Source organism: Notechis scutatus, chromosome 3, assembly GCF_049901735.1.
Source record: "Notechis scutatus isolate UNSWTSFEM ecotype Mainland chromosome 3, rNotScu1.2, whole genome shotgun sequence".
Lineage (NCBI taxonomy): Eukaryota > Metazoa > Chordata > Lepidosauria > Squamata > Elapidae > Notechis > Notechis scutatus.
In genome coordinates, this window is record NC_142011.1 from 81,967,350 (window position 1) to 81,995,007 (window position 27,658).

The window sequence follows — 27,658 nt, forward strand, 5'->3', positions numbered from 1 at the left end:
CTTAAATTTAGCAGTACCTCTTCAAAGTTACTTGTATGTCTATAACATTCTACTGTATCAAATGTTATCTTATTCCTACACAATAGGGATGGTGGAAAAACAAGGCACAATTCAAATACATTATTTAAAAATCTCTTTGTAAACTATTGGTTCAGATATTAAATTCAAAGGAAGTTTAGTTAAATTTTTGAATTCAGATTTGGGTTCAAATTGTCTTAATAATTCAGAACCAACCAAAACGGCATCTTATTGTCAGAACTACAAGCAGCCCCAATTGCCACTTGAACTCTTTGTTTATTTAGGGTTCTTGCACTGCAAGGGGACAATAAAAAATACTTGGGGTACAATGGGAAACTAGTTCAGTGATTTTATATGAAGAACTTGTATGACTGCATATTTATAAATTCCCTTTTACCAACTGAATTAAAAACGTGAATTTGGCCATTTAAAAAAAAAGCAGATTTGAAAACCAGGTATAATCCCGACTCAACACTTTGAATTGAAATATTAAATTGACTTCATTAAACATATAGACATCAAAATGATTTGAGTGTTTAAATGGAATTGACAACATAAATCAAATTTGATTCAGTCTGTACAACATATATATGTGTGTGCATGCATGCGTGCGTGCGTGCATATGTAAATCTTTGTGTAATTTGTGTAACCATTGCAGGAATGGGATTTGGTGACAGAACAAGTACATTCTGTGGCACTCCAGAATTTCTTGCTCCAGAAGTATTGACAGAAACATCTTATACAAGAGCTGTAGATTGGTGGGGTCTTGGTGTACTCATCTATGAAATGCTGGTTGGTGAGGTAAGCTTCACAAAAAGTATGGAGGTTAATAAACACGTTGTTCTGTAAATGTAGAATGTCCTTTTCAGAGTACAATACTCCTTATATCCGAACACATGGTGGTGGCAGATATTCTGCAAGTTTGGCCCTGGTCCTCCCCCATTTGAGCATTCCTCAGGTGAATGCCTTCATGGGATTGACGTTTCATCCTCTTTTCAGTATTGGTTTACTTTAAGTTTGATTTAATAATGTTTGGGGACAAGAGAGAATGAGAGAGATCAGATACACACTTGCTTGATGCTACATGTATTATTTTAATACCTTAAAAATGGCTTTGCATTACCATTCCTAAGAAGTATTTTTTTCCAGTCTCCTTTCCCAGGAGATGATGAAGAAGAAGTTTTTGACAGTATTGTAAATGATGAAGTAAGATATCCTCGATTCCTGACTACAGAAGCTATCTCAATAATGAGAAGGGTAAGACTGTATTTCTGAAATAGATATTGTAACATGAAAGTATGTTTTGCTGGTACTAATAACAGCATACCTTGTCCCAGCGCCATTAAATAGAAGTGCTGAAATTAAAGTGCCTTTAATTGAATGGCTGGCATGATACAACTGAGAACTTAGGACATTCCCCTCCCCTTTATCAATGGACTTTGGAGAAGGTACTATTATGCAAGTAGAAATGCAACCAGAGGCTTGCTGATGGTTAAAGACTAAACCTTGAATGCTTACAAAATAGAAAATTAGATTTCTAATTAAATGCATGAGGGCAAATGAACCTGGAAAACTTAACAAGCAAATTCACTGGCCTTATTCTGTTTAGCTTGCTTAAGCAGTATTTATAAATGGAAGGAGCTTCAGGACAATGTTTCTAATTGTCTGATTGGGTAACCCTAGTTCACTATTCTGGTAAACCTCAAATGTACAAACAAAAGAAATGATAATTTAAAAAAAAACTTGATTTGACTACTTTTCAGAGAAAACAGCTTCTGTTTCCTGTCTTTGTCTAAAACTTAGTATCTCTATCCAGACTATGATTCTGTACTTGATTTGTTTGGAATAGCATCATAATATACATAGAAAAGAGTGGCCTGACTTCATTCCTGACATTGTTTTCAGCTTCTGAGGAGAAATCCAGAGCGTCGCCTTGGTGCCGGCGAAAAAGATGCTGAAGATGTCAAAAAGCATCACTTTTTTCGGGTGAGTGCCATCTCTCAAGCATGGTTACAATGTAACAATAGCCAGAAGCATAACACTTAACTGGTGCTTTTTTTACAGTTAATTGACTGGAATGCGTTGCTCGCCAAGAAAGTGAAGCCCCCTTTTGTCCCAGTCATAAGAGGAAGAGAAGATGTCAGCAATTTTGATGATGAATTTACCTCAGAAGCGCCTATTCTCACTCCACCTCGGGAGCCTCGGATACTTTTGGAAGATCAGCAGGAAATGTTCAGGGATTTCGACTACATTGCTGATTGGTGTTAATCTTTTAGTCACTGTGAAAATTCCAGCCGATTTTCTCCCCAGGACAACTTTCTCCAGACACCCTAAGAAGACCTTTCTTCGGATCACTCTGCTGCCTGTAGCTTCTGATTTTTAAATCATATGAAGATTTTAAACAGTACTGTTTTTAATACAGAGGAGGCATGGCCTCTCTTTTGTATATCCTTTTTTGTTACTTTCTAACCTTGAGCACTGGAAAGCAATTCTGTGCAGCTCTTGAAGCTGATTCGGTGGGTGCGGGCTGTTTTCTACATTCACATGGGCACCCTTGTACTTGTATCTTTATTCTTCCAGAGAAGAAAGCATCACAAAACACCTGCTTTACGAAGTGGGACCACAAACAGATAACTAAGCTAGACCGATCATCTGCCCAAGTTTTAAAGAAAGAAAACAAAAGCTGTCGGTCCTTTTCAGAAGGAGAATGAACGCCCCCCAATAGCAGAACTCAAAGACTGTCTAGCACACTAGTGACTTGATTTCTCAAAATAATGCGTGTTACAAACTAATGCCTTGTTTAACAAACTCTATGGTATTTATTAGTGAGGAGATGCTTCAGAACCTTACCTGTGTCAAAGCAGTGTCAGTGCTTCCATTTGCAGGAAAAAAAAAAAAAAGACTGGTCCTAAAGGTTTTACCAAAGTCACTTGCTAAACAAATATGTTTGCCTTTAAATCTTGTTAGACACTGTTCAGAAATAACCAGCAGATATGAAGAATGTAATGAATGTTTTTCTAGTCTTAATCAGGAATACGCCTAAATGTATGGATTTCCCTTAAATACGTTTATATTTTTAAAGTTGTGTATTTTCCACATTAACTTCAATCATATTCTAGCAAATCAGTATATCCAGTTATCTCATTCATCATACATTTGCTGTTCAAAATGTTCAAAACATTCATGTTTAACGAATGAAGAAGTGTATTGTATACACCCAGTATACATGTATATTTGGAAACCATGTTTTGTTTAAATCATATAGATTAACTGTACACTTTTAGTTTTGTCCAGTGGCTGTTTGAATGTATTACTGAAATCCAGATTTAATGGTGAAAACCCACTTGTATACATTTTTATGGCCACTGAATTCAATAATCGTCATTGGAAATTACTGAGAATAAGGGTAAAAGCAATATGTTTTAAGAGAATGTATAAATATTTTTGATAAAACTTGTATATTTTAAGTCTCTTAACACTAAGCTGTACCTCAAAAGTTAAAATCTTTGACTAGATGCTGTGTGTTTGCTTTACAGACTTTAAAGTAGTTTTTGTTACATTCTGAAAGAACAAAATCATGTTTAAATCAGTGGAAAGCAACATTCCACTTTGTCAGCATATGTGTTTGTGATCAACTTCATTTCCTAACACCAGAAGATCAAGAATAAGCATAAAGTTTTTAATTAGTAGCCTTCTATTCAATCTGGAATGTGGTTCAGCATCAATAAATCATATACAGGGCAGATTTTGCAAGAAAGTAGAGTAATACCAATATGGGGTTTGTTTGGGGGTGCTTGGGGGGGGGTATTTTTTTCATAATCCATCACCCCATTCATAAAATATTTTGTTTCACTATGATACCTGGGGACTCTAATCATATTTTATAAACTTACAAGAATATAAGGAATAAGAAGGTTGCCAGAATAACGTGTAAATTCCTTCATAAGGAAGATAGATACTTTTTTATAAAAATCATGAATATTACTAAGTTGCAGTTTTTTTAAAAAAAATGCACTATCATTTTTCAGTATACTAATTTAGTTTTTTTTATTTCAAATGGCTACATCTTAATTAAGCAAAACACTAAATATTGAGGTACAATCTGCCAACCCCTTTTCTTCCTTATTATTTCTATAAACAGCTAGGTCCCTGGTAGGTGCTTCAAATTTAAAATCCTATGGAAGAAACTTTTTGTAAGTATAAATTGTACAGAAATGTTTGTAATCTTGAATTTATGAAAATCACATTAGAGGCAGGGTATTTTCAATTAAGCTGAATGAAAGCACTAATTTTATCTACTTTTGAAAAATAGGCAAATTAAGTTTTAAACTCTAGATTGTAAATATATTTTGCTATACATATGTGGCTGCTGAAGCACTTTGTAAAAAAAATTAGGATATTTTAGAATGGTACACTATGCATTTAAATGAAATGTGCCTTTAACAGTAATACTATAAACTCTGCAATTAACACTCAAAATTTAAATCGTGAAATTTGTATAGGAAAAAAAATACTGATTTGATTATAATCTTGTGTTTGATCATTAGATAAATGATGTCTTTGGAACTTTGTGTGAATTACTTTTTCTTTCAGGGTGGATAAATATCTGCTTTGTTTTTTAAACAATTAAGAAACCTCCCTTAGGTGCAGTCTTCTAATCAAAACAGTTTATAGAGCTGCTTAGGAAATTCCTTAATGGTTCACTTGGGAAACTGATTCTTTGTTTGAAACTTCTGTGCAGTATTCAGTGGGTAAATTGGAAGCTAAACTAATAATTTTCAGCATATGGTTTCAACCAGAATGTGTATCCCTCCCACACAGGCTGAAATTAAACTTCACACTAAGCTCCGTTTTATACTAATTACAATAGCCTAAGTCACCACACCGCTAAGAGTCACATAATCCAGTTAGCCCAAACTGCATTTATATTTAGCACGTTTACATTACAATTCATGGGATGGGAAGGGGGTCCTAAATGATCTGACCACTGCATTGAAAGCTTGGGAGGACTTGGGTTGTTACAAAGTGTTGCTGAAAATTGGCCCTAAAATCTCAGCTTTTATCTCTATCTGTTATTTTTTCACAAGGAGTTTTTAAAGCTGCTTTCTCATGTACAAAATGAAATGATTCTTTCCTGATGCATTGTCTCATTGTACCCAAGAGAGAAACAATTGAAAATGATTGCGTAAAATACACTTAGAGCCCTTCCAAAACATTCATTGAGAGAAGCCCTTAATTTACTAGTTAACTGAGATCAGCGTGGATTTGTTAAGAACACAAATTGCCAAGCAAACCTTGTAACTTTTTAAATTAAGTACCGTGGCATCTCAAGTCATGAATGTTTCTGTTCGCGACCAAATCGAGTGATGACCAAAAATTTGGGAAAATTGTTGCTTCTGGTTGCAAACAGATCCTCGGGTGCCAAGCAAATACAGCCGGGTAGATTTTCCCTTCCGCACATGCACAGTAGGCATATGCACAGTTGGTCTTGCTTCTGGTCATGACCAAATCGGGTTGCAACCAAAGTCCTGGAACAGATTACGGTCGTGACCCCAAAGTTCCACTGTAGTTTAATTGATGAGAAATCTATATTCATAATATACCTTATTTCTGGACAAAATATCCCATTAGATACTGATCACAAAGCTAATTTTTAGTTAGATATGACAATGATATAGGTACAAAGCTGGCTTGACATATTCAGAATGGTTTACTAGAGAGATGTATCAAATGAGTAGCACAAAAGTTAATGTTGAAGCCTTCTCACTTTATTTTCTCATTAATGCCAGTATATGAGCGGAATGGAAACCTCAAAGTTGTATGATACACAGTTTTATGGTATAGTTAAAGATCAAAATAACCTAGATGAATGGACTGAAAACAAAAATGAAATTGAATGCATGCAGAGTTTGTCACTTAGGAAACAAAAATCAAATGTACAGTCATAAAATGAGAATACCTGTCTTGGTAATCATTCTTAAGAAAAAGATCCTGGAACACTAAAGTAGAAGAAAATTCTGAAGTAGAAGAAAAATCTGCACATGTCCAGTTCTGGGTGCTGCACTTTGATTGAGACATTAGAACATGTTCAACTAAAATCAGGATGATCAACAGACTAGAAACCTGAGTCCTATGAAGGAAATTTTGACAACTGAAAATGTTGGGTTAAGAACAGGGGTGTCAAACTTGCGGCCCATGCACTGACCACGCCTACCCGTTTTAGCAAAGGGGGCCAAAGTCGCAATATGTCATGTGACAACATGATGACGGGAGTTTGACACCCCTGGGTTAGGATAATAAGGCTGAAAATACAATAGCAATCTTCAAATACCTGAAAACATCAGAGAAGCCAGTCAGGGTCTATTGCAGGGGTCTGCAACCTGTGGCTCTGGAGCCACATGCGGCTCTTTCAGCTTTCTGCTGCAGCTCCCTGTTGACTGGTCCCTCCCCTCCCTGTCACTCCTCGCCTAGTCTGAAAAGGTAAGGGTGATGGAGACTTGCTCCATATTCCAGAGCAGGAGGTGACTGGGTGGGAGTGAGTGATGTCAAGTTGGCCATGCCCACCCAGTCACACCTGTTGTTAAAGTATTGGTTCCCAGTTTTTTCTGTGGGAAACAGATCCAAATGGCTCTTTGAGTGTTTAAGATTGCAGGCCCTTGGTCTATTCATTCCAGAAAACCAGATAAAGAAGTGAATTTAAATAAGGCAGATCCTGATTGGATATTAGGAAAAAATAAGAGACATCAAACAGTGGAGTATTCTTTTACTAATTATGTTCAAGCAGAAGTTGAGAGAGGTTTAATTTTGATTTCTCTGCTAAGCAAAGGGTTGCCCAAATAATCCCCACATTAAAATATCTATGCTTTGCATAATAAGTATATCTTCATGCTGTTAGGCAATTAATATTTCAATTATCTCAAGATTCTAAAATGATTTAAGCCCAGCTTGGTTGTTGTTTTAACTTTTTGGTTACTTTATCTTTTGTCTAAAGTTAATCCTATTTCCTAAAGGTTTGGACCCATTACTACTTAAGACATAATTTTTAATCATTGTGGTTTTTAAAAAGCCCTAGATAAAATTCATTTACTGGACTTGCATATGAAAAGTCTGTCTATTAGATTTTGATAGTACTGCCCTCGTGAATTACATTCAAGGTGGTTTATTGTAATAAGTTGGATTTCTGTGCCCGTACAGACTACTGCAAGCAAAGACTGACACAGCCATTTGATGGCATTCAGACACTAACACAAAATAGGAGAGAGCTTGCCAGGACAATACCATCTTTTGGTAACATTCCTTAACAAAATAATGCCAAATCTTAGACCCATAAAATTGTATGAACGCAAACCACTTTCATGAACAAAGAACTTACAGAAAGATATGAGCCTCCAGGATTTATTTTATTTTTCATATACATTGTAAAGTTTTGTACTAAGCAGACTTAAAGTTATTTTTTTAAATTATCATGAGCCAGATCTTTCATGTTATAACTGTTGAAGCAGCAAAAGACATCCCCCACTAAAGGAATGAACCTGATTTTCTATTTGGACAAGAGCTTCTAGTCACAAAAAAAATTCTATTTCTAATTCACCTAAATGCTGCATAATCATTAAAGTATACATCTCAATGGCCTGGAGGGACTATGGATCTCCCTCCCCCCCACACACACTTTTCACACACAAACTCACACACATTCTACTGTTTTCTGTAACCTTCAGCTCTGCTAAAGAAAACAGTAATGGCAGCAGGGAGCTGCTGGAATATCAAGTTGGAGAGAAACATGTAGGGAGTGGAACCTTGGATTCAGTTTCCTTCCTGTTCAACAATGATACTCAACTATTTTCAATGCCTTAGTCTACTTATTGTCCACTTATTTTTAACTAGACTATCATCATCACTGATCAAAAAAAATGTTCCTGGCTTTGTGAAGAGAGAAACGGTGATTGTCCCACTTCTATTCAAAACTCAGCAATAGAAAAATCTGCCTCTTATGACAGAGACCATGAACATAATGTGGTCAGATCATTTTTCCAAGTAGTCACACAAGGTGATTAAGAGACACGCTCGTTTTATGGGACTTTAAATAGAATGAATCAAAGTATAAACTGGTTAAACTTTTCCTAAGGTGAATAGAAAATTTTCTGCAATTATTATTATATGAACTATATTTTCTCTGAATTAAAACTTCCCATTATAATTAACTAATAGTTATCAAGAAACAATGTAAAATCCATGTACAGCATTTAATTCAGAAAACTGAACAACTTTGAAAGGTTACATTTTCCACTTGGATATTTATTTAGGACAAAGTTACATACAGTAAACTTGCAGGTCAGTACTGTTTTTTGGAAAACAGTTTATTCTGATTTGAAACATTTTTCCAAAATACATTTTACCAGATCTCTATGAAAGAAATCTAAATACACAGGATAGAAATTTAAATTTGCTGCAATGGTTGTTAAATACTTACATTCACTAATATATACATAAAAAAAAATGCCACAAAATTATTTTGTTTACATCTGGAATGTGTGCTCCATTTCATCCGATCAGTTTTTCCATCTCCTTTCACAAGTCCTGCAACTGAAGGCTCGACAGGACTGCTTTTATTATATGCTTAGTGCTTTTCTAAGTCAAAAATTATTTTGCAGGGCTTTGAAGTTTCACAGCTGGGGCAGTTTGTCCACTGGGGTGTCAAATCTGAAATCTGCTGGGAAAAGGTCTGGAGCGCGTGGATAAATCAGCCTATATGACTGTCTTATTGTAACATCAGCTACACCAGCAATGTCTCCAATTTCTGAAATAAAAAGCCAAGGTAAGCAAATTAGCATTTATTTGCTAGAGTTTCAATTCTCCAAATTCACAAATAATACTTACAAACGCCAAAATGAATTACATAATTTACATCTTGGAGTTTAATCACAATATTTAAATTCAGACACTTTTAAGGCTGATTTCAACTAACACAAACCAGATAAGGTGTAAAGGAAGTGAGAAGGCTTTGCTACAAAGCAACAGTTCATAAATACCATTTACATTTATTTCCAATTCATTCTGGACTAACCTGAAGTGTCTGAATTACTTCTACAATTCACAAGACAGTTTGATTTCTATCCTGAGGCACACTCAAGCTGTCATTACCTGGGTTTACTCATCAAAGAAAGCAAAAATATGGTTAATTTAATTTAATACAGCACACAGAGTCTGTCTTTGTGGCATTTTCAGTAACCAGGGTTTAGTCTGCTCTTTAATAATTTGACAGCCTACTAAATTAGCCCAAAAGAAGAGCAGAAATTCAGGCACTGACTACTGGACCTGTATTTCAAATAAAACAGAAGAGCCCTTATGCAAAGTAGAGTTTGTGGCATCCGTGCCAATTCTTTCTCTTTAAAAAAAAAACAAACACCCCAAACCTACTTCTGGCATGCATAAAACTTACTTTCCTAGATACATAAAGATCTTACCTTTCTGTGTTCTCTTTTCAGCGGAGGCTTGTGAAGCCATATAAATAGCAGCAGCTGCAACTGAGATGGGGCTCCTTCCAGGAACTAAATCTAATTCCACAGCTTTACGCGCAATGTGTGTTGCGGCCATCTGGACTTGCTTAGGGAGACCCAAGTTGGAACAAAATCTGGACATGAAATCTCCAGTAGTGATCAAATCCACACTTGTTTCTAAAGCTTTCAAGATGAGTTTGAAACACCGGCCTATTTCTTTTTTGGAAATTCTGGAAACAGCACATATTTCTAAAGGATAAAATAGTACATAGGTCACAATGAATTTAGATTCAACACTCCCAGTCACCCTCTCTATCAATTAAAGTGGCACAGTTCTTTCATTGTTGGTTACATTTTTATAGCAGATATAAAATTAATCGATGTAACTAATAAAGTGATATTATTTTGAGAGCTTAGCCATGCTTAATTGCTATATTTTTACACACACACACACACACACACACACACACACACACACACACACACACACAGGGGCACACACATGTTAGACATCAGCAGTATTTTTTTAAAAAATTGAAATTTCTGCAAAAGATAATGGAAGTGAAAATACTTGTCTGGTTCAAAACAACAAAGAATAATAACAGCCTTTGGAATGGGGGAAATGAAAGTCTTCATTTCCTTGCATCAGTTTTTCCTCATTAATTTTCATTTTGAAAAGAATAAAAACCCTCAAAATGGAAAAAATGTACTATGGGGGGGGGAAAATTTTTTTAAAATAATATTGCAGGCCTTCCACTCTAGGCTCGTGGGGGGGGGGGGGGGGGAAGGGTCCGAGCTGGGGCGTTCCAGTGGGGGGGGGGGGGGGGGGGGGGGGGGGGGGGGGGGGCGGGGGGGTGGGGGGGGGGGGGGGGGGGGGGGGGGAGGGGGGGGGGCGCGGGGGGGGGGGAAAGGGGGGGGAGGGGGGGGGGTGAAGGCGCGCGCCTGTTTTGCGGGGGCGGGGGGGTTTTTTTTTGGGAGGGACTGGCGCTGGAGCAGCGGTAACCGACAGCCCCAGCTGGACCAGCGGGCGGGGGGGGGGGGGGGGGGGGGGGGGCAGGGCTGGGATCGCTTCCACGGTGCGAAGGCGCGGAAAAGTGGCGGGGGGGGGGGGGGGGGCCCAATGGGCTTCGGGAAAAGGCCTTATACGCCGTTGGTATAAAACGCATATAATCTGCTGTAACCTTGAACTTTTCAAAGCTTAGAGAAATGCATTACAAAGCATAAGATACAAAAATGCATGGAAACTTTCAATTGCTTGGAGAGATGGTCTTCCAAATAAGAGTCATGCAAGCTAACAACAGGCTTTGGTAGAACAGAGAAGTACTTTGGCATGCTCTTACTTATTGTGTTTTTACATTTTAATGTATTTTATGAATAGCTGGCCACTTTGGTACAGGTTTTATCCTTGACCAATAGTCAAACTAATAAATAATTGGACTGATTCATTCATTAATTGACTGATTGGCATAGTAAAAACTGGGAGCCTTAACAGTTCTAGTCCTCCATCGGCATGAAAGCCAATTGGCTGATGCTGGGGCCAATCTCTCTCTTCTAGTCAAGCCACCTCACAGAGTGGTTCTTATGGGGAAAACTAGGAGGACGGAGCATTAGATAGATGCAGCTAAAATCTCAACTTATAACCATAATTGGGATCAGAATTTCCATTGCTAAGGAAGGAAACTGTTAAATGAGCAGCACTCAATTTAACAACTTTTTTGTCACGGTTGTTAAGAGAACCACTGCAGTCGTTAAGTGAATTGTTGTTGTTAACCTAACCCATTCAAAGTTATAACAGCCCTGAAAAAAGTGACTTATTGCCGTTTTTCACACTTAGAATCATTGCAGCATCCCCGTGCATTGCGCCATCAAATTTCAGATGCTTTAAAACCACCATGTCTTTGTGTGTCCTGGGTTATGTGTTCACCTTTTGCAACCTTCTGACAAGCAAAGTCAACGGGGGAAGCCAGATTCACAACTAGTTACTACCTTAACAATTGCAGTGATGCACTGTGGTAAGAAAGATCGTAAAATGGGATCGTAAAACTTAACAACTGTCCTGCTAGAGGCAGTTTGGGGCTCAATGGTGGTCATAAGGCAAGGATTACCTGTACAAGGTTCACTGTATTTGCATTCAGAAGGAAAAAGATGATATAGGCTGGGGGTCCTCTGTTGAAAAGCTATGTTGCCCCCAACCCTCTTACCTTTAAATGTCCTAGGAACTCCCTCTTGTCTGCAAGCAATGTAGAGACAAGCGGATGCAATGGCATCATTACTTCTCCCCTTCAGGCTCTTCTGCTCATACACTTGCTTAAATAAATTATTTGTTCGATCCTTCAAAGCAAGCAGACAAAATTCAATTAACTCCAGGTCGATTAATTAGCAATAATATCAGAAAGGCTCCTGTTCATTATATTATGCTAAATGACGCCGGAAAAAGAGGACAAAGCATGACTTACAACTATATTGCGGGGCAGGTTGATTCTGTCGGCCATGCTAGCAATTTCCTTGAAGGCGTTCATCATTGCACGGTCAAAACTGCTCATGGTACGACGATTTTGATACTTTGAATTCCCAAATTCGTCAAAACTAGCCGCACCTGTCCCCTGCAGAAAAGGGGTTGAGGAACACATTTACATCCACACAAAATACAGGTAGTATGCATGCCTACTGCAAGGTGAATTAGAAGACAATGCACCAACTAACTTAAATACCCCTTTTTTTTACTACTACCTAATAATGAGATTATCAGCAAAGCACAAATGAAACAGAAATGAATATGTTATCTCAACATGGACTACAGAACAGACTTAAAATCTGGAAAGCACGTATTATGTAAGGGTAAAGTCCTTTATAATGTTCATTCCATTCATTTTCAAGAGCTATCCTTTCACAAGCAATTAGCACCTCCAATTTAGAAACCAGTTGCCTATCTGGTTTGTATAAACGGTGAAATATTAATAAGCTCTAAGTAAATTCCACATTACAAAGAAAAAAAGGAACAGCTAAAATGGAATATAATCCCAGGGGCTTCAGACTGATGTACAGCTAAGTCATATATTAGCACAGGATCTAAAGCATGGACTGAATAAATTTCTGATATTAGAAAGGTAACTTCTATAAAAATCCCACCAAACGCTGAACAATTTTTTTTGCTTTGTGCATTCTCTTAAGATGGCTTAATATTGATTTAGAACCAGAGAGAATCTCGATGACTTAAATATATTTAGGAGGTCATTGTTTCTTACTTCATCACTAGTCATTATTGTCTATGTACAATTCATATTAAAAGCACATCAAAAATGTAGAAATTTCAGAAGAAAGTCACCTATTTTCTCTGTCTTCCTGCTGGTCTTCTGCAACAGGCAAGTATGAACAATTATTAGCCTTCTCTATTAAACTCCACAGATGGGAACTATAAGTTTTGCCACTGGTCAGCTCATTAAAAAAAAAAACCCATTTGGAACGGAGTACTTTTGGTTTAAATTATCTTATGTATGTCATTGTCTGACAGAAACCAGGAGGATAAGGAACCATACACATACATATACATATGTTATTTCTATCTTTTCTTGGGAAAAAAAATTAAATAAGTGTGGGGAGAAAAAGAGCCACCCTTCTGTTGCTTACAAAAATTTAAAATTTCTTAAAACTGGACCCTGCACAATCCAGAAAATAAAAAGCAAAGAGTGAAAGTAGAGCTCTGGGTGGAGGAAGTATTTGAAAGAACAAACTGCCAGCACAAGAATGTTCCCTCTCCTCCCTGCCTGATTCATACTGGCTGGGTCAACTGGAGTTGCAGTCCAAAAAACGACAGAGAGCACCAGATGGAGAAACTCAATGGCAAAGGAGAGCTATCTAAGCAGGACCTCTGAGAAAGTGACAGGCAGCCTCCGGAACAGAAGCAGGAGGAATCCCTTCCATCATGACCCTTTCTTCCCCCAGAGTCTTACAGCTCAGCTTATGGCTTCAATTTCAGTATCAACTAATGTTTTAGAATAAAACAACATTTAACATTCTCCTTCTTATCAACAAGACCATTCTATTTGTCAAACTATTGTCCACTGCAAAAAAAAAACTGCCTAATAGAGTAGCTGCTGATCGTATATACTTCACAATCTTGTAAAAGACTTTTATTTTTATACAATGTTCAATGTGTAGGAGAGAGACAAAATCTCTAACAGAGTAAGACCTTTACCGGGGCAACCAAAATATTATACAAAGTGTTACTCTAGTTCTCCAGAACTGTGTACCAAGCATTACTAAAAAGAAAAAGAAAAGAAAGACAGGGAAAGTGGGGGGATCAGGTATGTTTGTTTTTTGAAACACCATGCCTGAGGGAGAGCTTAGAAAATTGAAAAGCTTACATACTCTTCAGGTGTACCTTGGTTGGTTGATTCTAAGAAAGGTACTACCCTGCTATAGCTTTTGGTGTCCAGCCCCTCCCTTGAGATAAATACACTCACTTTTATCCTTTTTGTGTGCTTATGGAATTACTGAGTTTAGCCACACAGGTTAAATTGTACCCTAGAGGAAGAAGATTCAATGCAGTCTGAAAAAAGAAAAAAATTAAAGACCACTCTCTGGCTACTAGATTAAGGAGGCTTAGTTCATTTTATACTCACTACACCATTAAAAAATCACTCCCTAGTTTTGCTGAAGTAAATGTTAACGTTTCTGTTTCTCTTCTGTACAAACCCTTGGAATCTGTATGAATTCCATGGAAGGAGAAAGAACTTTGAGGATGAGGGGCTGCAAACTCCAAAATACCCAACAATATTGCGACATTAAACTGCAGAAATTAAACTGCGGAAACGTCCAATCCTATCACTATAACCACTTTTAGGCTTTCTTGAAAATATGAATAGCCCAGTAAGCCAATCACCATTCCATTAATGAGCTGACTTTGAGGAAAGCATTTAACCATTTCCCAGAACAATGATATGGCAATAGTCTAATTACAGTGAACTAGTACACCTGTAAATGTTCGGTCTTTCTTAATAGCCAGGAAGAAGTAATTAGGAGTTCGTCCTCCATTGATAGCATAATATACCAAGGCTAGCACACAATGTTTTGTTGACTATGTCACTTAGATATAGATTCTGGCAACAAAACCAAAAAAAACCTGTGCTTCAGTAGAAGACCACTCTGTTTGTATACAGGGGGATACAATGTGCATGCCTGTGCGAAACATGCAGTTCTCCAGTAAGGAGGGATACTGTGATAGCAGCTGGGGAAAAAAAAAACCCTACAAATAACATTTATATCAGCCATCAGTTCAAAAGATTTTGACATAAATGTCAATAGTATCAATAAAACAATGTGTCAAACTGGAAGGGTTACTGGAACTTGAAAATGTATCAAACTTTATAACTCAGAGTACACATAAAAGGACAAAACTTCAAACAGGTTAAATGATAAAACAGCTGCTATGTATACTTTCAGTGAAGATAAGCTAAACCACACTTCCTTTAAATTTGAAACATAAACAATCCAACATCACAGACTTCTCCAATAATGAGAATGCCTAAACTTTTTGGTGTAAAGAGCTTAAGGAAGAGGATTTCTTGAAAGACAGCAGAATCTTATCTGGCTGAGAGTCAAAGAGCGATGGCCAAAATGTCCACATCATGAAATAGAGCAGATTAAAGTTCAAATGATACACTTATCACTGATGGAAGGACAGCCAACCCAAGCATTTGGGGAGATCATATTTACAGCTGGCCCACTGTAAATGTCTTGAAGTAAACATGGTTGTGGAGGCCACCAAGGGATAATATGAATGTAGTTGGTTACTTTCTTGCAGGTTATCAGGGGACTATGGTGGTGGTGGGGAGTTTAAGATGTTATTGTCCGGGCAGGAACTAAAAAAAACATTACGAGTAATGTTCAATTGCCACAAAATTCAAAAATATCATTCAGCAGGTTTATTATTAGGTTTTTATCCTTTTTATTTTTGTCTTTTATATGACAATCAAGGGAGAGTGAAGACTCCATTCAAAATTTCTTAAGCTCTAGAAGATTTCTCAGTGGGGTTTTGCACAGGTGCAGAAAATGATGTGTAAGGAACACAGCTACTACAAAAAGAATCTGAATTTTTAGAGTCTGGCCACATCCCTATGTACAGATTATGGAGTTCCTTTTGAAGGTCATCTCATCTTTAGCCCAACAGTCCTCATGCACACTGATTTACCTGGGCAAAAGCATAATCTATTTTATCAAGCATTCGGTACCCCCCAAAATTACTTAATCCTAACAATTCTTAAAAGCAAAGCATTCTAGCCACTCGTAATTCCTCAAATTGTCTTGGAAAGGTGAAAACTTACAGTGTATAGTTCATCTACTGATTTACAATAGTTCTTCCTCTTATGGAAACTAACCCTGGAAGTTCTTGCAGTGAAAAATGTTGTAGATGTGTAAAGTATGCGAACATGTTACTTTTGTCTCTACTTTGCAAACAAGATAAAAAAAGTAATACTTTGAAATTTCCACAGTGAAAAGACATTTCTTCGTATGTGAAAGAATCTTAGTTTGATTATTAGCACCAGGAGAGTATCCAATTTGTAAAAATTAGGCCTGGACATACCAAAGATGAAGAAGTTTAAGGAAGCTAAATTTCTAATATAAATTTCCCAAAGAATTCAAAGTTAACAAAAACAAATGAACATTTTCTTTGCTTCCTACACTCTTCATATTGAGAGAAAAAGACTATCTAATACTGTTGAAGAAGTGAAAATAACAAGAAATTATCAAAACAAAAGCATTTCATCTTAGTACTAAGAAATTTGTCTTTAGCAGTATTTTTGTTAATGCAATATAATTTGAACATTGAAACATTCACTCATTGCAAGGTTAAACATTTATATATTACCTTGCCAATCATTGTAGTCAAATCTCCATCACTAAGGAGAGGATTCTGGGTATCTCCAACTCGAGATGGGTCTTTAGTTGCTTTGTCATTGCTGAATGTTCGCCATTCTGACCCTACATCTATTACTCTGTCACCTGAATATGCAAAAAAACCAAAACACCCTATTATAATTTATTCCTTTTGGAAAGTTGTTTACAAACACGCTTTTTCTCACTGGCATTTGTATCCCCTGAAAGCAATTAAGACAATAGCAAATTAGAAAATATGTGGGAGGCTTCAGATGAAAAAGTTCCTATGGAAAGGTCTATATAACTCTAACATTGGGATGCTTCATAAATAGTGACAGACCTTAAAGTCAATTGTATTTCAAAAATATTCATAGTGATGGCACTATACCCTTAGAAATATCAAACTGTACCAGCTCAAGTATAGGCAGGAGCAATATAGGCACTACAATCATACAAGATGAAATATTTTTTCTAAGGGAAAAAAATCAAATCTGTAAGCACTGCTGTGTGTCACAGAATCAAATTTCCCTACTATCTGTGCCTAGTACATCCCTTCATACCTGGGCTCAGTTAAGGCAAGAGAAAAGAACAGAGATGGTTAGACACATTTAGAACTGAATAGACAGATCATTGTGGCAAATCAAATAAATAAAATAAATAAATAAAGTCTCATTTGAGTTATTGTAATTTCATACACATGACATTCATAGCAAGCAGAGCATTTTTAAATCAATTCTTGTTTTCAAGCATAATATGAAACAACATATTCAGCAACATATAATCAGTACTAATGTACTTACTAACTTCAGTTATGAAGAGGAAACCAGAAAAATATCATAACAATAAAGTTATAATTCATTTGCCTATTTGAGGTGTGAAAAACCTAGTTTATGTAAGTCTAGCACAGGAGTATCAAATTCAAGACCCGAGGGCCAAATCCGGCCCGCAGGGTGCTTAGAAAGTCCGCAGGGCCACCCTGGAAACAGCGAAGGACCAACCCACGGTGCCTCTGCAGGCAAAAACAGGCTCCTGAGCTCTGTTTTGCTTGCGATGGCCTCCTGCAACCCTCTGCCAGTGAAAGCAGAGCAGCAGAACGACCCTCCCGAGTTCTGTTTCTGCTGGCAGAGGGTTGCAGGAAGTTGTCACAGCCCAAAATGGAGCTGGGAGCCCGTTTTCGCTGGCAGAGCGCTCGGGCCACCACAGGTGCCCCTGACATGAGTGACGTCGAGCTGCCCATGCCCACCCCAGCCATACCCACCCCAGCCTCATGAGGTCCAACACAACTCTGATGTGGCCCTCAGTGTAATCAAGTTTGACACCTGATCTAGCAGATATTAACTACCATATGAATTTTGTGCTCTGAACTAATAATATCTGGAAATTGGGGGGGAGAGTTCTTAAATCAGTACCCTCTTTTACATTATTTTCAAAACATTTTTTTTATTTTTTCAACTATTGTTTCTGTGGCAACCAAAATTCAGCCAAAACCTCTGCTGTTTAACAATAAAAATCACACCTTCCAAATTTATCCCATCAAAATGGAACTTTTTTGTTTTAATCAGTCAAAAAAGAATACTCTTTTCTCTCACACAAGATTTTAACAGGAATTTAAGAAAAATTACATCTGTATCATCAATTTTCCATCTTGTATTAAAACATTGCTGCAAAACTTGATCTTTTTTTTCTTCCTGCCAAGTGCATCAAGACATTCTTTGGAACATTTCTTATTCTCACAAATTTTGTATTTATTCTAAATACTTTATCTATTTCTGCCTTTGTATCTTCCTCATTCCAATCCCCCCCAAAATTGCTGAAGCTTTCATAACCTTTTCTCTAATATCTTTTACCAGAATCCTGTGAAATTGCTCGAGATCACAATTTTTTCTCCCTCAATGCTAGCAGTACCAAATTATCTAGTTCTCTTTCTAGCTCTTTCCTCAACTTTCAACTGGTCCTCGCAATTATGATCACCACAGCATCCCCATGGTCCCATGATCAAAATTTGGACACTTAGCAACCAGCATGTTCGGGTTTTTTTTAATAAACCTTATTGAATTTTTATTACATTAAAAATATAAAAAATATATCACTCAATAACAGCTATTTGTGGTGCTTATCATATAACAATCATTTGTTCAATATTTACAGGTATTAATTTGTGCATAATTATATTCTTATTCTATCTATATTCTATATTTAATAATTACCTATCCTTAATCTGTCTCCAATCTATCCAGCTATACTATTGTTCCCACACCTTATATTGAAGCTTCCTTATCTTTTAAACTCAGCGTTAATTTATCCATTTTAGCACAATTCATAACTTTTTGTATAACCAGTTCCTCTACGGATGTATATGGCTGTTTCCAACATTGGGCAAAGGCGATCCTGACAGCAGTCAATATGTGTAATAAGTATTTTGTGCTCTTTACGTATTTTTTTTGAAGATCCCCAATAGGAAAAGTTCTGGTTCTAGGTCTAATTGTTCATTGGTGATTTCCTGTACCCAATTTTTGATTTTGAGCCTATATTTTCGAGCCTCTGGGCAGGACCACCACATATGTTCCCTCTTTTTTTTTTTTACATTTACAACATGTAGGACTCATTTTAGGGTACATTTTTGCTAATCTTGAAGGGGGTAAGTGCCACCTATAGAACATTTTATATGCATTTTCTTTGTATGCTGCTGATTTTGTTAATTTGTGACTTCTATTCCATACAGTCTCCCAGTCTGATATCTTTATGTTATGACCAATATTTTGACTTCATGCGATCATACATCTTTTCACTACTTCTTCTTCTAAATCTACTTCTAGGAGATACTTGTAAATTTTGGTAATTTTTTTTTTATCTGGGCCTAATCAGATTTTGTCCAATTGTTGAGGTTTCAAGTATATTCCATACTCCTTTATGTCCTTTTTATATCGGCTTTGTATTTGAAGATAAGCCCACCAGTCTACTCATAGCCCTTGTTCTTGGAGCTCCTGTATTGTTTTTAAGTTTCTGTGTGTATCCAATAAGTCTTTATACTTTAACATTTTGTTCAAGTCTAAATTATTTGGGTGGATTGTCGCTTCCATTGTAGACAGCCAGATTGGGATTTTTATATAGTTTCTTTTTAACTTTGATCCAGTTGTATATCAGCGAATCTCTAATCAGATGTCTGTGGAAATATTTTTGTTTGGTGGGTCCTGTGTCCCAAAGAAAGACACGCCATCCTCTCTCAATATCATGACCTTCTATAGTTAATATTCTTTTATTCTTTAAATTAATCCAATCTTTTAGCCAAATTAATGTTGCTGCACTATAATATAATTCCCAATTTGGCAATCCAAAGCCTCCTCTGCTCTTCATATTTTGCAGTAATTTCATTTTTATTCTGGGTTTTTTACCGTCAAATAAATTTTGTTGTCATTTTATTAAGATTATCAAAAAAAGGTCTTTTCTAATTTAACTGGAATGGTTTGGAATAGATAAAGAAATTTTGGTAATATAGACATTTTTATGGCTGCTATTTTTCCTAGTAATGATAGTTGCATTTTTGTCCATAATTCTAAGTCTTTTTTTGTTTGTTGTAATAGCTTATTATAATTATTCTCCTTTATCGCCTTACAGTGTGCTGTCAACCATATTCCCAGGTATTTAATTTTTCTTGTTGTTTGAAGTCCGAGTACTCTTTCTAATTCTATTGTTTGTAGATCTGTTAAATTTTTTGCTAAAAGTTTCATTTTCTGTCTATTAATTTTCAATCCTGCCACCGCTCCATATCTTTCTAATTCCTTAATTAATATTTGTCCTTTTTCTATTGGGTCTTCAATAATAAAAGCCATATCGTCTGCAAATGCTTGCAGTTTATATTCTTCATTTCTAGTTTTCAATCCTTTTATTTCAGGATTTTGCCTCACTCTTTCTAATAGTACTTCTAATGGTAATATGAAGAGCAGAGGGGACAGCGGACAACCTTGTCGGACTCCTTTCTTTATATTTAAAGTTTGGGTATTTTCTCCATTTATTATGATATTTGCTTTTTGTACTGAATAAATTGCTGTTATAATATTCTCAAATTTGGTGCCGAAATTCATGTTATAAATTTGCTGAATCATAAATTGCCCATTAAGGTTGTCAAAAGCCTTTTGAGCATCCAAGAAAACAAGGGCTACCTGTTTCTCCGGGTGGGCTTCATAATATTCCAGACTATCCATTATTATTCTAAATTGTTCCTAATTTGTCTATTTGGGAGAAATCCATTTTGGTCTAGATGTATGTAATCATTCAGAATTTTAGCAACCAGCATGTTCTTATGACAGTTGCAAACTCCCAGGAGCATTTGATTGCCATTTGCAATCTTCCCAGCTGGCCTCCAACAAGCAAAGTCAATAGGGGAAGCTAGATTTGCTTAAAGACCACTTAACTGCAGTGATTCACTAGCCGTGGCTAAAAAGTCAGAAAACTGAACACAACTTACTTAACCAGCTTGGTTAGCAATAGAAATTTTGGTCCCAACTGTGTTTATAAATCAAGGATTACTTGTATAAATTCTGTTTTATATTCCAGATTTTCTACTTTGTCATTAATCTGTTTTACAAATCCAGATACCTGTTTCACATCTCCAGACATTTGTTTTACAGAGCTTTCCTTCTCCTTAACTTCTCCGTCTGGCCTTTTATCTTTACAGGTCTTTGATCCATTCTTTTTTCAAAAGCTGTCAATTTAGCATTAACTGATTTAGTCAATTTAGTATCAAGTGATTCAGCTAACATACTGCCCAATTCCTCAACCATTTTCTTAAGTAAATCTGATATAATTCCTCTCTCTACTGATAGCTCTAGTAATCCACTCTTCCACAGCCCTGCAGTTTTTGCAGGCAGTTGCCATTATAATATTGTAATCCTAAAGTGAAAATATCTCAGTTGCAAGAGAAAGAATAAAAGGCAAGCTTTCTTTTTTTAATCTCATTTTGTCTTCCTATGCCCTTGATACTTTTATCTCAAATGATACTCTGTAATTAGAGTCACCATTGCAATCTGGCTCATGTTACTTTTATCTTTTGTTTTGTAAAATCCAACTATTGTCTACACTCTTTAAAAGTAAACGAAAAAAATCTCTCAAGGGTCCAGTTTCTTTATTTTAATTCTAATTTCCAAAAAAAAAATAATTCAAAATAACTATCCCCTTTATTTTAAATTATCTTACATCTACTCCTTGTTAAGTTTTTTGGCAAAAGTTTTCAAATCTTTAAATCCCTCCTTTATTTCCCTTTTTAAATCCAGAATGTTGAATCGTCAAATGAAATTCTCTTATCCTCAGAAAAATCTCTCTTTAGGTATAAATTACCTCCAAGAGAGTTTAAATGATGCTTGTGCAAATTTTGTGTCCATGTACACTACACTACACTACAGCTGTGAAGTTGATTGAAATCCTTCAAACTCCCAGCCACTCAACTTACAACCTGACTGCAAAAACCTCAATTCCTGCAATCTATTCATGAGAAGCAGCTGTCTGGGGTGGGCTTCCTGGTAACCATTTATGGTGGATCAGGGACAGCATTGCAGTGGAGATCAGTGGTCAGATAGCGAATTCTGCTGGTGCAACCTTTCTGGGTAAAGGAGGGATCATAAATAAGTCTCTTTGGCTTAGTATTTCTAACCCAATTTTTGTTGTCTGCTAAGTGCTTCATGCTGCTTGTGTCAAAAGTACATTCAATAACTGATGGGTAGGTATATAATAACTGACAAGTTTTTATTGTGTATGAGGTCTACATTAGTTTAGAATCTGAAGATCTTTGAGAAGTTTGACAAAATGTATCATCCATGCTAATATTCCATTCATTAACTACTGTACTTTGTTTTAACGTTGACTTGAAACTGTATTAGAAATCCTGTAACTGTGCTCAAACTAAAAACATTTAAAATTAAACTATAAAATAGAGTTTATATATTAAAGTGCAGTAATAGATTCACTGTCCTAACTTTTCCCATTATATATAAAATATTTCACACAAAATGTGAAGGCTGATGTATTGCTAATGAAGGGTATTCAGCTGCTGGCTTGTTATCAAGCCTGTGGAAAAGGAAACAATCTGTAATTAGAAAAAAATCCAGATATAGTCATGATTTCATAAACTATAAATGTGCCAAATTACTGCCATTATTAAGTGGAATTATTTTCCAAATCATGACTCAGAAAAGGCTTCCTCTAAAAAAGGGTTTGAAAGAGGTTTGAAAAAGACATAGAAATAACTGGACTCAGTGCTTTGTCTTAACCTGTGTATTGCAGAAGACACCTACCAAGGCTACACACATAGAAAACGGGCAACAAGAACATCAAGAATTTTACTGGACTTTTCTGCCATGAATACAAGGCAATAGTAATTCCACATAGCATCTTGTCACCCATACCAATCGGATTAATCTACAGCTATGAATATTTAAAATCAAATTTGAAAAATGTGTTGTATTGCTAAAATAACACCATGACTGAGATATGCCTACTTTTAGAGTACAAGTAACATCTAGTCTAATTTGTAACAACTTGCTCTAGCTGAATCACTTGAACAAAATGAAAAATAACTTCTGCAAAGTTTTATTGTACAGAATCATAATAAAGAATGACTTATAGAAACAGATATAGAGAGGCTGAACCATAATTGACAAGGCTGATAACAGGTTTTTTCCCCCCAGAACTAGTCAGCCATTATTCTTTGCCCTGTGTGCTAGGTTTAACTTGACATACTACTACCAATCATTGACCAATTGATTTCATTTATAATCTCCAGCTTACAACCGACTTTAAAATAAAATCCTGGGCTAATGTTTCTATGCTTCTTTTGCATTCCCAAATTTGGGTAACATTTTGTCTAACGAAGAGTTCTGTAGAACTCAAATGTCTTTTATGCAATGGTGATAGTTTCCCATGATGGCATCAACCAACCCCAGAAGTAAATTTATTTTTTATTTGCTAGAATAATTGATATTTTTAAAGCATATATTAAGGCAAAAAAAAAAAAATGAAGCTAAAGCATGGCCAACAAGATGCATTCCTTCCACCATCCTATCATCTTCTTGCAAGCTTATATTGGGATTCATGCTCCCTTTTTGGCTATTACGGTAGCTTTTATGTAAATATTTAAGCATTGTTCCTTTTAAGGCCTAGCAGCAACTTCACTTTGAGGCAATCTCTCATTACTGTTTACTGCATCTAAAAAAAGCAAGATGTACTTGAAATTCTGGCACTATATAAATAGAACATTCAGCATAGCTATTATGTAATATTTTTCCACACACATGGGAATGACCTATATGACTCACTGGAGAGAAGTAACCTCTTGTGAATCAGGCACCATTCCTGCCTTAACAATCAACAGTATTGTGACACCGATAGCTATGGCCAAATAAGCAAAAGATGGGATCATAATATACAAAGAACACAACTATTGCGGATAATGTAATAAATAAAACATGGCATGTGTTTTTAATATTAAAGAAATTTCATGTTTCAAGAGGATGTAAAATATTCTTCTCTAAAACAAGGAGGTCATCTACAAACTTATTTGTGGGACTGTGAAAGTTCTTTGTTTTCTAAGGATCTGGACAGTGTAGAAGATAATCATAAAATGCCTTATTGTTGTTTCTCAGTAATAGGCTGTTGCCCTGGATTAACTCCACCCTCCTAGGCTTTGCAAGTTGATGTATCCACATAAGTAAGTCTTTGATGGTCACTTCTTATCAAAAATAAGTCAAGTTTTCAAAGTGGCAAACAGCACAACCTTTGCCTCATTCCGAAAGATCTTGCATTTATTTGGGTTAGGTAACGTCTGCGCGGTGGCTTCTTTTCTGGCTACTTCCAAGCTCCAAACCCTGCTCTTAAACAGCATTTCTTTTGAGCACTCCAACTGAGTTCCCAAAGCAAGCTCCAGGAACCAATTCCACCAGGATATGCTGCTTACCATCAGGATAAGGTACCTACCACAGCTCAATTGTCCTGTAGTCCTGACAACTGTTAGTCCTCTTACCTGCCTGCCTGCAATAATTATAAATCTGCAGAGGTGGCCTCCAGCTTCCTTCTATGCTTGCCATTTTCTTACCTCCTTTTCTCCTACATTCCCTCCCCCTCTCTATGTACGCTCATTTTTTTAAGCTAAGGGCATGGGTGGAGTGAGGCTGTGTCTGGATGTCAGCACATTCCTGATAATGCCTGGGTAAGATTCAATTAGCCAGGCAGCTGGAACTCCAGCATGGAAGCTTGTGAGAAAAGTATGAGTGGGGGGATGAATAAATGAGCCCATCTGCTCTTAAGGCAATTTGAGGTTATCTGTTTGACTGTAGTTGCTTCTCTCAAATGCACATAGCAATCACAACTTCAGTCCCTTAACAAAGACCAAAGACAAAGCAAGAAAAGTATGCCATGGTGGTTCATTGGTTTATTATTATATATTATTTACTATTATAAAAAAAATACATTAATCCCAATTCTTTAAATGTACAGCTGGATTAGGGAACACTTCAGTAGTTTTAAAACATGGCAACTTATGTTACTCTGTTGACTGTTACCTGCCTATGCCCTAGTTCTAAGTACAAAATCCATCAGGTGCACAACTCTAATAACTACAGGAATTGTATCAATGCTTCCAAAGACACTAGCTCAATTGACTAAAGGAGCTGAGTCAAAGCTGGGAAGACTCCCAGAGACTGGCCTTTTACATAAGACAGACTCAGCTCTATGACGTCGTCAGGAGGAGTCTAACCCTGGACTCTTGCAGCAGCGTCAAGGAAAATTTCATATTCACTTGAATCTTTCTTTTTTAGAAGGATATACAGTTTATTGAAATAGAGCTGCTGGGGGTTCAATATTTAGAAAAGATAGTTAAACAGTTCATTGTGCATTTCATCTAGGCCTACTGTTTTCTTATTTAACAAATGATAGTTTTATTTAGAAAATTTATATGGCCACCCACTCACTCTCATTACATCTTACATTTTAGTGAAATCAACCCATTTCCCTCCTATTCGTTCTTTGAAAATGTTTTTGTTTTTCTGTAATCCATTTTGTAAAATGTTTTAATATATTTCCATCTCTCTTTAATCTTATCTGTCTGCATTATGCCTTTCTGGAACATTCTATGTAGCCCCACTTGCTCTCACTCCCTAAGGACTGCTGCTCCCGTAGAAGAGCTGCAATCAGGTCTCTGAAGCTCCTGAGCCACCTAAAGCAACAGATAAATTTCAGCACCTTTTAACAAAAATATTCCCCAAGCCTTGTAAAGATCAATACTAAAAACACTAGAGAATATTCTCTAGCCCAGCAGTTGATTCTTTATTCTCTCATTCCAGTACTCAGAAGCTGGCAGCCCAATTTGGCTTCTTTTCCCTTCATACCAAATTTTATCCTTAGTTCCAACTCCATTAATGTAAGAAAATCTGTTTTCCAGCTATGAACAAACTTGTGCCATTTTATGAGGCTAGACAGTGAATGGTCTGAATAAAAATCAAATTTTAAATTTACAAAAATGAAAAATCAAATATTATTTATTCCACTAATCTGAATCATCACAGCACCAAATAGCATTTAATGCACTTATATATCATTCTAAATCATAGTTCATTTTACCATGGTTTGCTGAACAAGTCAGGATCTGTCTTGTTAGTTAACTAAGGTACTCTTAATTTGTTTGAACTATCATTTGTTTCCTTTACCTGTTAACTGCTTTTGCATTTCATCCTTGTAGACAGGGCACAAAATAAATGTCAAGTAAAACAAATAATGCATCCCTATACACACATTATAATCAGCAAACAACACACGTTTAAATGTGGCTTGCAAGCCTAATAAAAGGTACTACTCTTCTTTATCACACTAGCTCAGAATCAACAAACCAGTTATAGTTAGTACAACATATGAGTCCAAACCTACAATTTTCTCCCATTTCAGTTTAAGATCATGGCTTAGTACCATTTTCATCATACAGTATTAGCCACTTGTTAAACACTTTATTATCTTACCCAAAGAATACTTTTGCAGAACTCAGGGTACACATCTGAAATTAAAACTGACCTATTTCAGAATTGTTTTATATTATAACTATTCCAGAGATCCTAACTTATGTGCATTACCACAAAATGCAGAAAAGTAGCAAAAAGAACATAAGGAATTCAATTGACCTGACACTGAATGCAGGCTAATGCAATTCATACTAGCAAAACTATAAAACATTTATGTATTTGTTTGTTTATAATCCAACTTTATTATTTTACAAACAATCCACTACATCTTCCTCCTCCTATTTTTCCCATGATAACAACCTGGCAAAGTGGGTTGGGTTGAAAAGAGTGTGACTGGCCCACATTCACTCAATTGGCTTTCACGGCTAAGGTGGAACTTGAACTCACGGCCTCCCGTTTTCTAGCCTGGTGCCTTAAATCTCTCCAAACTGCCTCTCCATTTCTACTTTTTTTTCCCTAAAAATAATCTACCGTAATGTCATCATTCAAAAATTTACAACTTCATACTTAGATTTTTGTTTCCTTCCCTGTTAAGTGGTAGTTTCTTTGTATCCAGCCATAACACTTCATGACTTCACAATTTCATATTCAATGTCCACTGCCAAGATCAGCTTATTATTTGGGGACCTGGGAAAGATCTGTTAACTTTTATTTACCACTATTAAGTAGTGTGGGGGGGAGAATCACTTAATTATATATTTGTTTACAAAGATGATCTAGCAAAATAGAAAACTTCATTACTGAAAATAGCTGCCTATACCAGGGGTTTAAAACTTTTTCAGTCCATGGAACCTGTTACTTTGGGAAAATCCCAGGACTCTTGACCATGAGGCAAAGCTCTAGTGATCAAATTTGGCTGCTTCTGAGTGAACTTAAAACTTTCTCATAGAACCTGTCAAATTCTCATGCACTCTTAAGACTCCAAAGCAACACAGCTGAAAAAATCTTAGGCTATAACACATCACAGCATTCAAACTTCAGTTTACACAATGAATAACAGCAGATAGCCAATTACTTCTGTGAAATGTATATCCAATTCTAATTAATCTTAGACTATTATGTTAACATTCCATACTGTGAATTTGTGCTGGCATCTGTTTTAATATTTTTCCCCCCACTACAAACACTGCACTGTATTTTAGGAACTTTAAACAGAAGATAATCCCATACAATTTGTTTAGATGTTAAACAGGGAATGTGCTGCCCTCTAATGACCGGCAAAATGGCCAGCTCTCCTCTTCAAAAATAAAACTGTAAAGCACAACTAAA

The 27,658-nt window shown here is 36.3% G+C and overlaps 2 protein-coding genes across 4 annotated transcripts in view; one reads left to right on the plus strand and one right to left on the minus strand.

Moving 5' to 3' along the window:
- PKN2 (protein kinase N2) overlaps positions 1-4,584 on the plus strand; it is a 79,692-nt gene extending 75,108 nt beyond the window's left edge. For all 3 annotated transcript variants that reach the window (XM_087960582.1, XM_026674136.2, XM_087960583.1), the window contains 4 exons: positions 677-819; positions 1,168-1,275; positions 1,924-2,004; positions 2,083-4,584. In XM_087960582.1, the coding sequence (XP_087816708.1) occupies positions 677-819; positions 1,168-1,275; positions 1,924-2,004; positions 2,083-2,286 (536 nt within the window). In that variant the 3' untranslated portion in view covers positions 2,287-4,584. The remainder of the gene's footprint in view (positions 1-676; positions 820-1,167; positions 1,276-1,923; positions 2,005-2,082) is intronic.
- A 3,699-nt stretch (positions 4,585-8,283) lies between these two features.
- The window catches only part of GTF2B (general transcription factor IIB), a 29,253-nt gene continuing 9,878 nt past the window's right edge, over positions 8,284-27,658 (minus strand). The window contains exons 3-7 of the mRNA XM_026674135.2: positions 16,384-16,517; positions 11,972-12,118; positions 11,717-11,846; positions 9,483-9,764; positions 8,284-8,815 (exon numbers count right to left, since the gene is read on the minus strand). Coding sequence (XP_026529920.1) covers positions 8,682-8,815; positions 9,483-9,764; positions 11,717-11,846; positions 11,972-12,118; positions 16,384-16,517 — 827 coding nt within the window. The 3' untranslated portion in view covers positions 8,284-8,681. The remainder of the gene's footprint in view (positions 8,816-9,482; positions 9,765-11,716; positions 11,847-11,971; positions 12,119-16,383; positions 16,518-27,658) is intronic.